The 12,629-nt window shown below is 46.2% G+C and overlaps 1 protein-coding gene across 1 annotated transcript in view; it reads right to left on the bottom strand.

Moving 5' to 3' along the window:
- The window catches only part of TNFRSF17 (TNF receptor superfamily member 17), a 32,890-nt gene extending 20,261 nt beyond the window's left edge, over window positions 1–12,629 (bottom strand). The window contains exons 1-2 of the mRNA XM_019468618.2: window positions 12,496–12,629; window positions 4,458–4,552 (exon numbers count right to left, since the gene is read on the bottom strand). Of these exons, the coding sequence (XP_019324163.1) occupies window positions 4,458–4,464 (7 nt within the window). The 5' untranslated portion in view covers window positions 4,465–4,552; window positions 12,496–12,629. The remainder of the gene's footprint in view (window positions 1–4,457; window positions 4,553–12,495) is intronic.

Here is a 12,629-nt window from a genome sequence, read left to right as displayed (position 1 = left end):
TCTACAGAAATCCTGATTTCTTGAAAGGAAGCTTTTTTAAGAAAAAAAAGTTCTGGGGCCCCTGGGTGGCAGTCAGTTAAGCATCTGACCCTTGATCTCGGCTCAGGCGATGAGCTCACAGTCTGTGAGTTCGAGCCCCACATCAGGTTCTGTGCTGATGGCACGCAACCTGCTTGAGATTCTGTCTCATCTTCTCTCTGCCCCTCCCTTGCTTGTTCTCTTTCTCTCTTTTTTTCTCTCAAAATAAATAAACTTAAAAATAATAATAAATAAATGAATAAGAAAAGTTCTCACCTTGCCTTTCAAATCAAGGAGGAATTCCAATCTTATTAAATGGCTAGTGCTTGGGCGAGAGTTCTGACTCAAGAGGAAGGAAGTTAGAGTACTTAAATTCATTTCACTTATGGACTTTTTTTTAGCAGCTAATGGGTATTCTCTTTACCCTGCACTTGATTCCCCAAATCTGATGTGCTATAATAAAATTATGAATATATGAATAATTTGCACACATTAGATTTTGGAATTGCTCTGAAATGTGTTACCATGCATTTTAAACATTTTTTTTTTGAAATTTCCTGATTAAGAGGTTTTCATAGATGAAGAACATCAATTCTGAGTCATGATTAAGATGAATCCCTTTATTTCTATATTTATGATTATGCCTATGGTACAAATGATATGATTTTAATATACATGTGAGCCTATTTTAAGTTTTTCACTTACTGTCTCTGTGTTGTTGGTATAATGATATGCAGACTCACGCTCTCAAACTTCTTCTCCAAACTTCAACGGGCCAAAATGCTAGGCAAACTGCTTCTTCATTATTTTTGAACAGTCGTTGGGCAAGCCAGCCTTGAACATGTGATTTTTCAACTGCTTTTTTCCATCTTAACAAAGGACTCATTTTATATAGCCGTGGGCCTCTAGCCTCAGTCCAAAACAAATGCTGAAATTAATCGAGGGCTCTTGTGATGTGCAGGGCACTGTGTTCCACGCTTTGCAATGATTCTCAGTTCGTGTGCCTATCAACCTGGTCAGGTAGATGTCATTGTCACTCCTATTCCACAGATGGGAAGACTAAGGCTGAGGCTCAGAGTTTATGGAGCATGCCGGAGGTCTAATAGCTAGCGTAGGATAATAGGGAAAGAACAGAGTTTAAAGCAGAAAACTGAGATCAGGGGCACTGGGGTGGCTCAGGTGGCTGGGCATCCAACTTCAGCTGAGGTCATGATCCTGCAGTTTGTGGGTGGGAGCCCCACACTGGGCCCTGGGCTGATAGCTCAGAGCCTGGAGACTGCTTCGCATTCTGTATCTCCCTCTCTTTCCGTCCCTCCCCTGTTCCTGACACTCTGTCTTTCTCTCTCTCTCAAAACTAAACATTTAAAAAAAATTTTTTTTAAAAAGAAGTGAGATATTTATGGTTTTTTTTTTTTTTTAATTTTCTTTATTTATTTCGAGAGAGAGGTTGAGAGAGAAAATTCCAAGCACAGACTGACAGCACAGAGCTCGACACAGGGCTGGATCTCCCAAACGGTAATGGCACGACCTGAGCCAAAATCAAGAGTCAGACGCTTACCTGACTGAACCACCCAGACACCCCCAAATTTGCGTTAAAAGAGGGTGAGAATCTTAGCTTGGGATTCTTTCTCTCCCTCTCTCTGCCCCTCCCCCACTCATGCTAGCTCTCTCCGTCTCAAAATAAATAAACATTAAAAACACTGTAAAGAGTAAAAGAGGGTGAAAGGTGAAGCAGCAAGGAGAAAGCATGGAAGGTTCTTGCAATAATTGAGAGAGAGAGATGATGAGCCAGAGCAGAAGCAATACACATAATCCAGAGCGATGAACAAAAGACAAGCTACAGTTGGTACGATGTTGTGGCTGACTATGGGAGGGAATCGATTCATCCGAAACCACACGGTGGGCACTCATTCTGTGTTAGACACACAGCTGGACGCTAGGGATACGCAACAGAACAAAGACAGAAACTTCTTGTCGAGTGGAAGAAAAATCATAAGCAAATAAGCAAACAAAATAATTGCCACCAATTAGTTTCCTAGGTAACAAATCACCACAACTTGGTGGCTTCAAACCACAGAAATTGATATTCTCACAGCTCCAGAGGCCAGAGGTCAGCAGTCAAGTGTCTGCAGGGTCATGCTCCTTCTAAAGGCTCTAGAAGAGAACCATCCCTTGCCTCTTTGAGCTTGTGGCGGCTGCCAGCAATACTTGGCCCTCCTTGGTTTGTAGACACATCACTCCAGTCTCTGCTCCTATCGTTGCATGGTGTCCTTGTGTCTGTCTGTCTCTTCTCATAAGGACACTAGCCAATGGATTAGTGCCCACCTTGATCCAGTATGACCTCATTTTAACTTGATTCTATCTGGAAAGACCCTATTTCCAAATAAGGCTGCTTTTCACAGGTCCCATTGGTTACAAGTTAGACATACCTTTTTCGACAACATAATTTAAGCCGGGGGTAAATTATAGGGGGAAAATGAACGCAAGTGTATCATTTAAAAAGGGGGGGGGGGGGTGGTGGAGAGGAGACCTGTTTAGATGATAGAGATTAAAGGGAAGCCGGCTCTGAGCGACTGTCACTTCAGCGACTGTCACTTCAGCAGCTCTGAGTGACTGGTCCTGAAGGATGAGAAGGACCAGGCTTATAAGTGGTATAGCTGAGGAAGCTACAAGTGCAAATGGCCTGGGGCTGGCTAGACGGTGCTAATCATGGGAGCTGAAAGAAAGCCAGCGTGCCTGCAACAAAGTGCAGCCAAGACAGGTGGGCAGGCAGGGACCAGTTTCCTGAGGGTCTGGGAAGCCAAGGGCGGGAGTTTGCATTTTTCCTACGTTGACACAGCGGGAAGACAGCCATTGAAGGATTTTAATCAGAACAGTGAGAAGATCTGGGTTGAGTTTTAAAAGCTCATTCTGCCTGTGTTGTGAGAATAGACTGCAGTGGAGAAAGAGGGAAACCACAGACAGCGAATAGGACAGTCGCCCCCCAAGTAAGAGAAGTCAGGACGGTGTAAACAGACATGCAGAAGAGTCAAAAGATGTGAGATGTGTTTGCAGGGTTTGCTGCAAGTTCCAAGATGATGGAGAGAGAGAATCAGTGAGCGAAGTCAGTGATGAACGCTTGACTGTGGGGAGTGTGGGAGAGTGAAGAGGAGCCTGTTTTTCGTGCGAGAGCCCAGACGAAGGGTGATGTCACAAACTCACGTAAGGGGCTGGAGTCGGGGGAGGGGAGATCAGTGCAAAATAATGACTGAGCCCTGACACATGTCAAAGCTCACATTTGGAAATCTCTCCATCATGCATTTTTAGCGAACGGGGCTAAGTGGTGTAGGGGAGGAAAAAATCATTTTCCCTCTGCTCTCCTAGGTTCTTGGCTGAGACCTCCTATAATAAAAGACAGATGAACGGGAGAAAAACTAGTTTAATGACATATGTCCATATGGAAGCCCCACAAAGGTGTGAGCCTCCCAAGAAGGGAACAGAGCAGGAAAGGTTTATACCTTTTAGACAAAGAGACAATACATTTGTGAAGAATTGACAAGGCACAGGGCTACGTGCTACAGAGGGTAAATGGTGAAGAATTAACAAAGCTTTCTTATACAGCCTCCTTGGCCCTAAATTCCCTGTCTCTGGTAATAAGGATGCCTTCTCCCCTCCTGGTACAGGGAGGGCAACTTTCACATGGGAGATTTTTCTCCTGTTTCCATGCGGAAACCAGGATAAATAAACTGGTTATTTCTCAAGTAACTTTAATTAAAAATAATGAATATGCTGGAGCGCCCGGGTGGCTCAGTCGGGTAAGCATCCGACTCTTGGTTTTGGCTCAGGTCACGATCTCATGGTTTCATGAGTTCGAGCTGCACTGTCAGCGCAGAGCCTGCTTGGGATTCTCTCTCTCTTCCTCTGTCTGCCCCTCCCCCACTCACGCTGTCTCCGTCTCTCTCAAAATGAATTTTAGAAAATTTAAAAAATGATAATAATCGATATGCCAAAGTGGCCCATTTTGGGGTGATATATTCTGCACTCCTGCAGTGGGAACAATGAAATCCTGTCTTTGGTTGTTATCTCACATGTAATATTCAGCAGAATACATTCTTTTCTACCACATTGGCATCCCATAGCTCCCTGGTGGCTGGGAGTCCTGGTGATGTGGGCAGAGAAGACACCAGCCCCAGCACCTCCACTTGGGCTAAGTACTCCACTTTGCACGAATGCACAAGGCGCTCTGTTAATTGTGATGTGAAAACCTCCCAAAGGCCCCAACACTGCCCATCACTGAGCTAGAAAATCCCCCAGTGGAGATCCAGCCCTCTCATCTCTAGATAAGACCCCAAAGAAGCCAGAAGTCATTGCTCACGGACTTCCCACCAGAAGGCTCCAGTGCCTGAACCCCACCTCTACCTGGAAAAGTGTCATTGGCCAGTATTCATGTTACCTCTTACCTGACATTAGTTCTCTTGAGTTCCCCAGGCTGAGCCTCAGAGGTAGGTTTTATCAGGTGGCGTCTCTACTATGACCTCTATCTGATTTATTCATTCTAAAAAAAACCACAAATCAATAGGTAAGACAAAGCGCCTGGGGTCAGAATTCCAGCTTAAGGACCTGGGTTCAAAATCCCAGTTCAGGACTTGCTCATCCTGTAACTTTCAGGGAGTTGCTTACTCTTCCTTTCTTTTTCTTTTTTTTTTCTTTTTAATGTTTGTTTGTTTTTTGACACACACAGAGAGAGAGAGACAGACAGACAGAAACAGAGTGTGAGTGGGGGCGGGGCAGAGAGGGAGACACAGAATCCGAAGCGGGTTCCAGGCTCCGAGCCATCAGCACAGAGCCCAAGGCGGGGCTCAAACTCACGGATCAGGAGAAAATGACCTGAGTCAAAGTTGGGTGCTTAACTGACTGAGCCACCCAGGCGCCCCGCTTACTCTTTCTGAGAGCCTCCTACTGTTGCTGCGTAAAACAAGAATAATTAAATGCTCGTCTACAGGGTACGGGAGGCTTCAGTGCTAAGGCCCCGGTGCCACGGTGGCTTGCCCAGGGTCGGAGTCTGGGCTCATGTTACTCATGTAGAGACAGTCAGGCTGTGGCTCACGTTTCCAGGCAGACAGCTGCAGCAATCTCCAGGCTGAAAAAAAAAAAAAAAAAAAGAAAAACCCTGGATATTGCTGCAGTCTTGAGGATTCTCTGCTTCCCAAATCCTAAGGACCGGCAGCCACTTTGGCAATAATCGGTGCTGTGTAGACGAGGAGGCAGGGGTGGCCGTGAAGCCCTCCTGAGGACCTGGCTGGCCAGGTGCCTGCCCTGCACCTCTCGGCACCCGGTACCCCTGCGGGGAAGCCACCCAAGGATGGAGACTGGGAACTTGTCCAGAGCAAGCAGAATTTTCAAAAACCAGCCTGGAAAGTCCAGGGAGGAGGCCCCCTGTGCAACCCCAGTAGGAGGTGCTGTCACTCGGTCATTTATTCACCCTCCCGAAGACTGTATTTGACATTGTTTCCCATCCAGGTGGCTACTGGGAGCAGCTCCACAGGGAGGAGCCGTTTTGGAGACGCGATATAGGTTAATGGAAAGAGCCCGCAGAGCCAGGCTCGAACTCTGGTTCTCTGGCTTGCAAGGCTGGGAGACTGTTCCCTCCCTGGGTCTTAGCGGCTCAGCCATGACATAGACAGAGCCCCCCACCGGCCAGATGTCAGTGCGCATCCAGATGAGATGGCATGGGGCGGGGGGTGCCCATCAAAGTGGTATTGTTCAAGGAAGCAATATCCAAATGGCAGGGGCAGAGCAAAGTCTCCTACGTGACTGACACACTGCCAGCAATTTCCTGCTGGCCTCTGGGACCGGATGAATCAAAACTAAGTGAAAACTGATGGTTGAAGCAAAGCTTTTGGGTCCCTGGGGCTTCTGTACTGGACCAAAGTGGCCTGGGGCCGGCTGAGTCATCCACGTGGACAATCGCTCTTTCCTGTCTGCAAAAGAAGAGTGGGGCTTCGCAGAAGGGGCCCTTGGGGTGGGAGTGCACAGTCACCCCCTTGCATTCCCCCCCCCCCACCCCCGTGGAAGGTTTCCAAACAGCAGTGTTAGGTAATGGGTAACTTTCCCTTGCCACTCTCTGAAAGAACTGGGAGGGGAGGCGGGGAGTTTCTCATCCAAAGATAGCTTCTCTCCAAATCCTTCCATCTTGATACATGAAAGGATTTGCTTTGATCCAACGAGAAAGAAGCTGAAGCGAGTGGGAGAACCAGCCGGTCTGGGTGAATGGTGAGCACGTGGGGGATTTTCTTTTAAACCAATGAACATTTGCTGTTTTAAAATTTAAAAGAAAGAAAGAAAGAAAGAAAGAAAGAAAGAAAGAAAGAAAGAAAGAAAGAAAGAAGTATAATATCCAAAGCCCAATACACATCAAAAGGCTTTTTAAACATTCTGTAACCAAGCAATTGCACTTTTAGGAATTTAGCCTAGATTTAGAGACGCAATGCAGAGTGGTGGAAAGAACTGTGCAGTTTATAACAGCAAAGAGTTGCACTCAGTAGGGAGAGCATGTCACTCTTGATCACAGGGTCGTGCCTCAGAGCCCCACATTGGGTACAGAGTTTAGTTAAAAAAATAAATGAAATCTTTATAAATGCAAAAGGTTGGAAACAACCAAAATGTCTAGAAATAAGAGACTGCTTAAAATTACGGCAGGACCATTTAATGGAATACTAGCCAGCTGGTTAAAAAAAGGATGTGAAAACAAACAATAAAGGTGCCAGGTGGCTCATTCGGTTAAGCATCTGACTTTAGCTCAGATCATGATCTCAGGGCTTGTGGGCTGGAGCTGAGAGCCTAGAGCCTGGAGCCTGTTTCTGATCCTCTGTCTCCCTCTCTCTCTGTCCCTCCCTCGCTCACGTGCTCTCTCTTTCTCAAAAATAACATTTAAAAAAAAAAAAAGGAAAACAAATAATAAACTAAGAAAAGATATTTGCATTTCAAATCGCAAAGGGATAAGTCCCCTAAACATATAAAAGCTTCTTTGAGATCAACAACTCATAAAAAAAAAAAAAGGGCAAAGGATATGAAAAAACAAGGTGTGCGTGTATGTGTGTATTTGCACAGGTAGGCTGTGGGGAAATAAGTTCTACTTACATAAGTGGGTTAGAAAGAAGCTTAGGGTGGAAAGCCGCCACCATGCCTCCAACCACAGTGCGAAAAGCACGCGAGGTTACCTAGTGAGATATTGTAATGGGATCGTGAGTAACTTGTATCACCTGCAAGAAATTACTTTCCACCTGATGCCAATATACGATCGTGCTTTGATCACAAACTCCACTGCCCCCAGCCCCAGACCCTTTGCTTCTTACACGTACAAGTTAATGATTACTGTCTGATTGTTTTCTCCACGTTCACGTGTGTAAGATCTTGGTTTCCTCACATTCACCACGCAGGTAACATCCTGTGAGCTCAATAAATACGGAGACGAAAGCCCTATTCGGGGCTCTTGTCTCCTCCTGGGCATTAGCCTCTCTCGTATTCAATTCTGCATCGGCTCTCTTGCTGGACAAGAGAGAACTCCAGACTCACAGTATGCGACAGTAAGCAAAGATCATAATTTGCTAGCACATCTTATCAGGAATGAAAATTAGTACAAGCACTGTGGAGAGAATTTAGCAGCATCCATACATACTGCAGTATCTGTGTCTACAGCAGCGTCTATTGCTAAACTGACCTAGCAATGCCACTTCTAGCAATTTATTCAATGCATAAACAATGCATAAAACAAAGGATGAACAAGCTTATTCACCGCAGCAGTGTTTATAATAGCAAAAGACTGGAAACAACCTAAATGTCCATCAGTAGGAAACTGGTTCAATATATTGTATGGAATACACAGCAGAAGCATGGAAAGACACCATAAATGACCATGAGAACACGAGCAATCCTAACCTGACCCTGAGAATCTACAGGGAATAGATTCAAGCCAGTCTTTTCTAGATTCCAAGGGACAGAGAGACCCCGAATAGCAGTTGGGGACATGTAAACATTGAAGTCGAATTAAAAAAAATTTTTTTCATGTTTATTCATTTTTGAAAGAGAAAGAGAGAGACAGAGGGGGAGCTGGGGAAGGGAAGAGAAGGAGACACAGAATCTGAAGCAGGCTCCAGGCTCCAAGCTGTCAGCACAGAGCCCGACACGGGGCTCGAACTCTCAAACCACGAGAGCGTGACTTGATCCAAAGTTGGATGCTTAACCACCTGAGCCACTCAGGCATCCCTGAAGTCAATGTTTATGTTCTAACATAGAAAGATGGCCAAAATACACTAGTAAGTGGGGGGGGGGGGGGAGTCACAGGATACCATTAAGGCGTGATCTTCTCTCCATCTAAAATTTAAATATCATGTATATGTGTTAGTCCATGCATAGGAAAAAACCTGGAAGAGCAGTGTATGCACCAAGCCACCAAAGCAGTTATTAAGCGCCTACTATGTGCTAGGTGCTGTGAACATACAGATAATTAAGAAATTAGAAGGTCAGTTCCATGGAGAAAGAGAACTTGGCTGTTTTGCCCCAGTGTTTGGCACATAACACAGATTCAGCAAACGTGCATGGAGTGGAAGGAACGAAGGAAAGGAGAATCGGAGAGAGGGAGAGAGTTCCTGTCCCCAAGTTGCTCGCGGTTCCTCACAGTGCCCCACAGACACAGTCGTTGGAGCAGACGAGCTTTTCTGGGAAGTAGAGAACTCTGGAAGTAAAGGGCTCTGAGCTACTGGGGCTTTGCCTAAACCATCTCTCGTCACTCCCCCATGAACGGAAGAAAAACCAATTGCAAAGTCATGACTGTGGAGCCTGTTTTCAAACTCAAAGCTTATCCAGCTGCAGGGAGACTTCGCCCAGGACAGTGCTTTGGCCCCCCAAATAAAAACCAGATTAGCCATGCTGTCTTGGGGGCATGGGTACGGGTGATGGATACCTCCACACTGGATCCTACAGAGACAGAAACTCTGGGAAAACAATGCACTTTGTCAATGTCCGGGGGACGAGTGGCTTCAGACAACTCAGAGGTGACACCCAATGTCGCCAACGGGAACTACAGGGAAATCGTAAATAGTGATTCCAGAAGAGGGGGCAAAGCGGGACCCTTGGCTTTCACTTCTCCAATTAGCTCCGTGAAGTTCTCAGAGGCCTTTGCCAAAGGAGGCAGGCTCGCCAGGACTTTGTGCAAAATTCCATGACTCAGAAGCCTGCCTGGGGAGCGAGATGAGCCCATTCTTCTCGGGGTTGCAGTGGCTTTTCTCTGGCTGAATAAGCCGTTGAAGATTTCATTACTGGGTTCTTCTCCAGTTCCTTTCTGATGGCATTTGCTTAATTACAGCTGCATTTAAATAGCAGAAGCCGCCAGAGGACGTGCGGATTCCGGCTGAAAACCTTCCCAAGATTAACACTTCCAGAGGGTCTCCAGAGTTATCCAAGGGGCATCTCTGCCCTGCATCTTACCAAGGATGGAGCCCTGCACACCTTCCTTCGCCTCCAGCAGCTTTCAGTTTTGTCCCTTGTAAAATGGAGGCGATGAGACCTATTTTGCAAGATTGCCGTGTACATTAAGTAAGATCACCTACGTGCGTAATAAAATAGGAAAAGCTTAGTGAGTGTTGATGGCCTTACCATTGCAGGTAACATTCGAGTCCTTACTAAACCTTTGACATGCAGGGTTTTTTTGTGTTTTGTGGGTTTTTTTGTTTGTTTGTTTGTTTGTTTGTTTGTTTGAGAGAGAGAGCGAGAGAGCATGCTACACAAGTTGGGGATGGGTCGGGGGAATGAGAGAGAGAGAATCTCAAGCAGAGTCTGCACCCAGCATAGATCCCGATGTGCAGCTCAATCTCACAACTGTGGGATCATGACCTGAGCTGAGATCAAGTGTCACTTAGCCACCTGAGCCACCAAGGCACCCTGACCTTTTTCGATCCTTATGACAACCCTGTGAATTAGCTAACGTTCCTATCCCCATTGTGTCTGACACACTGAGGTCCAGATGAATGGCCGATGTCATGTACTATTAAGTGGCCAAGCTGGGATCCTAATCCAGGCCATCAGCTTCAGAGTGTCCACTGTGAACCACAAATCAATAGTGGTTCCATGGGGCGCCTGGGTGGCTCAGTCGGTTAAGCGGCCGACTTCGGCTCAGGTCATGATCTCGCGATCCGTGAGTTCAAGCCCCGCGTCGGGCTCTGTGCTGACAGCTCAGAGCCTGGAGCCTATTTCAGATTCTGTGTCTCCCTCTCTCTGACCCTCCCCCGTTCATGCTCTGTCTCTCTCTATCTCAAAGATAAATAAACATTAAAAAAAAATTAAAAAATAGTGGTTCCAATGTGTAATTGTTATAGAGACTATTCAAGATTAAATGCACCCGGGGCGCCCGGGTGGCTCGGGCGGTTAAGCGTCTGACTTCAGCTCAGGTCACAATCTCGTGGTTCGTGGGTTCGTGCCCTGCCTCAGGCTCTGTGCTGACAGCTCAGCTCGGATTCTGTGTCTCCCTCACTCTCTGCCCCTCCCCCGTTCATACTCTGTCTCTCTCAAAAATAAATAAACATTAAAAAAAGAAAAAAGGATTAAAGGCACCCAGTGACAAAACGGGCAAAGGATCTGAATAGACATTTCTCTAAGAAAAGTATGCAAGGGGCCAATAAGCACATGAAAAAATGCTCGACACTGTTAAGGGGGTTACGTCGGGGAAATGCAAATCAAAACCACGATGAGATACCGCTTCAGATCCACTGGCATGGCCATACAAACAATCACATAACCCTCACCACAACCACAAAATGGACAATGGCAAGCGTTGGGGAGGATATGGAGAAATTAAAGCCTCATACACTGCTGTTAAGAGTGCTCAATGGTACAGTGGCTTTGAAAGACGAGAACAGTTCTTCACAAAGTTCAACCCAGAGTCACCATATGACCTAGCAATTCTACGAGTAGGTGTGGCCCCAAGAGCACTGAAAACATTCATTCACGCAAAACCTTGCCCATAAATATTCATAGCAACTTTACTCTCTACACCCACATTACTCTCTGCGCGTAGCCAAAAAGTGGAAAGAACGCAAACGTTCATCAACCGATGAGTGATCTACAGAATGTGGTATATCCATACAAAGGAACATTATTCAAGACCACATATTATATGATTCCATGTATATGAAGGGTCCAGAACTGGAAACCCATGGTGACAGAAAATAAATTAGTTATTGCCAGGGCCGGGGGAGTGGGTACGAAAAGGAAATGACGAGTGACGGCTAAGAAGTTTGGAGTTCTTTTAGGGGATTAAGAAAATGTTCTAAAATTGATCGAGGTAATGGTGGCTCAATTCGGAATATGCCCCCAAAATTGAATTCTTTACTTTAAATAGGTGGGGGCGCCTGAGTGACTCAGTCGGTTAAATGTGCAACTTTGCCTCAGGTCGTGATCTCACGGTTCAGGAGTCCAAGCCCCGGGTCGGGCTCTGTGCTGACAGGTGGGAGCCTGGCTCCTGCTTCGGATTCTGGGTCTCCCTCTCTGTCTGCCCCTCCCCTGCTAGTGCGCTGTCTCTTTCTGTCTCTCAAAACTAAGTAAACGTTAAAAAAATTTTTTAAAAGAATTACTTTAAATGGGTGAATTGTAGGCTGCATGAACTTTACCTCAATCAAGCTATTTTTATTTTTCCTTTTTTAAGATTTTATTGCTAAGGAATCTCTACATGCAACATGGGGCTCAAACCCACAACCCCGAGATCAAGAGTCACACGCTCCAACTGAGCCAGCTAGGCACCCCTCAAGGAAGTTTTTGTTTTGTTTTGTTTTTAACGTTTAGTTTTTAAGAAAGAGAGAGTGCAAAGCACGGGATGGGTAGAGAGATAGGGACTGAGGATATGACTCGAACTCTGGGCTGAAAGCAGAGAGCCCCAACCCGCAGCAGCTTGAACTCACAAATTGTGAGATCATGACCTACATGGAAGTTAGACATTCAGCCGACGGAGCCACCCAGGCACCTGTCAATAAAGCTATTTTTATTTATTTATTTATTTATTTATTAGCATTTATTTATTTTTTGAGAGACAGAGCTTGAGTGGGGGAGGAGCGGAGGAGGGGGGGGTGGGACACAGAATCTGAAGCAGGCTTCAGGCTCCGAGCTGTCAGCACAGAGCCCGACATGGGGTTCGAACTCACGAACCGCGAGATCATGACCCGAGCCAAAGTCAGACGCTTAACTGACAGAGCCACCCAGGCGCCCCTTGATGAAGCTATTTTTAAAGGAAAGATTCAATGTGTAAATACATTTTAGGGCTGCCATATCTGTCACACAGCTGACACACATCGAGTAATCCTTACTGAGTCACTCGCGTCACAATTTTTAGTCTGGGCAAGTGGAGTTGCGTGAACCAGGCCCCAGGACAGATACCGGTTGCAAAAGTAACTACCCACCCGTGAACGACCCAGCACGTTCTGGCCACGGGCCAGACCCAGAGTCAGTTACCTGGAAACTGGACGCACGGTGGGCGGTCTCCCTTCCAGATAATTCAATTAAATTGCTCACAGCCTGTCTTTATTGCTGTTGGCAGCGGGTTTTACTATCTGGATCTGCAATGTTCTTGCTTTCACGGAGCCGCT

This window comes from Panthera pardus, unplaced genomic scaffold (assembly GCF_024362965.1).
Source record: "Panthera pardus isolate Hobbes unplaced genomic scaffold, ASM2436296v1 HiC_scaffold_5, whole genome shotgun sequence".
Classification (NCBI taxonomy): domain Eukaryota; kingdom Metazoa; phylum Chordata; class Mammalia; order Carnivora; family Felidae; genus Panthera; species Panthera pardus.
The sequence above is the reverse complement of the archived record's forward strand: the minus strand, read 5'-3'. Positions and strand labels throughout refer to the sequence as shown.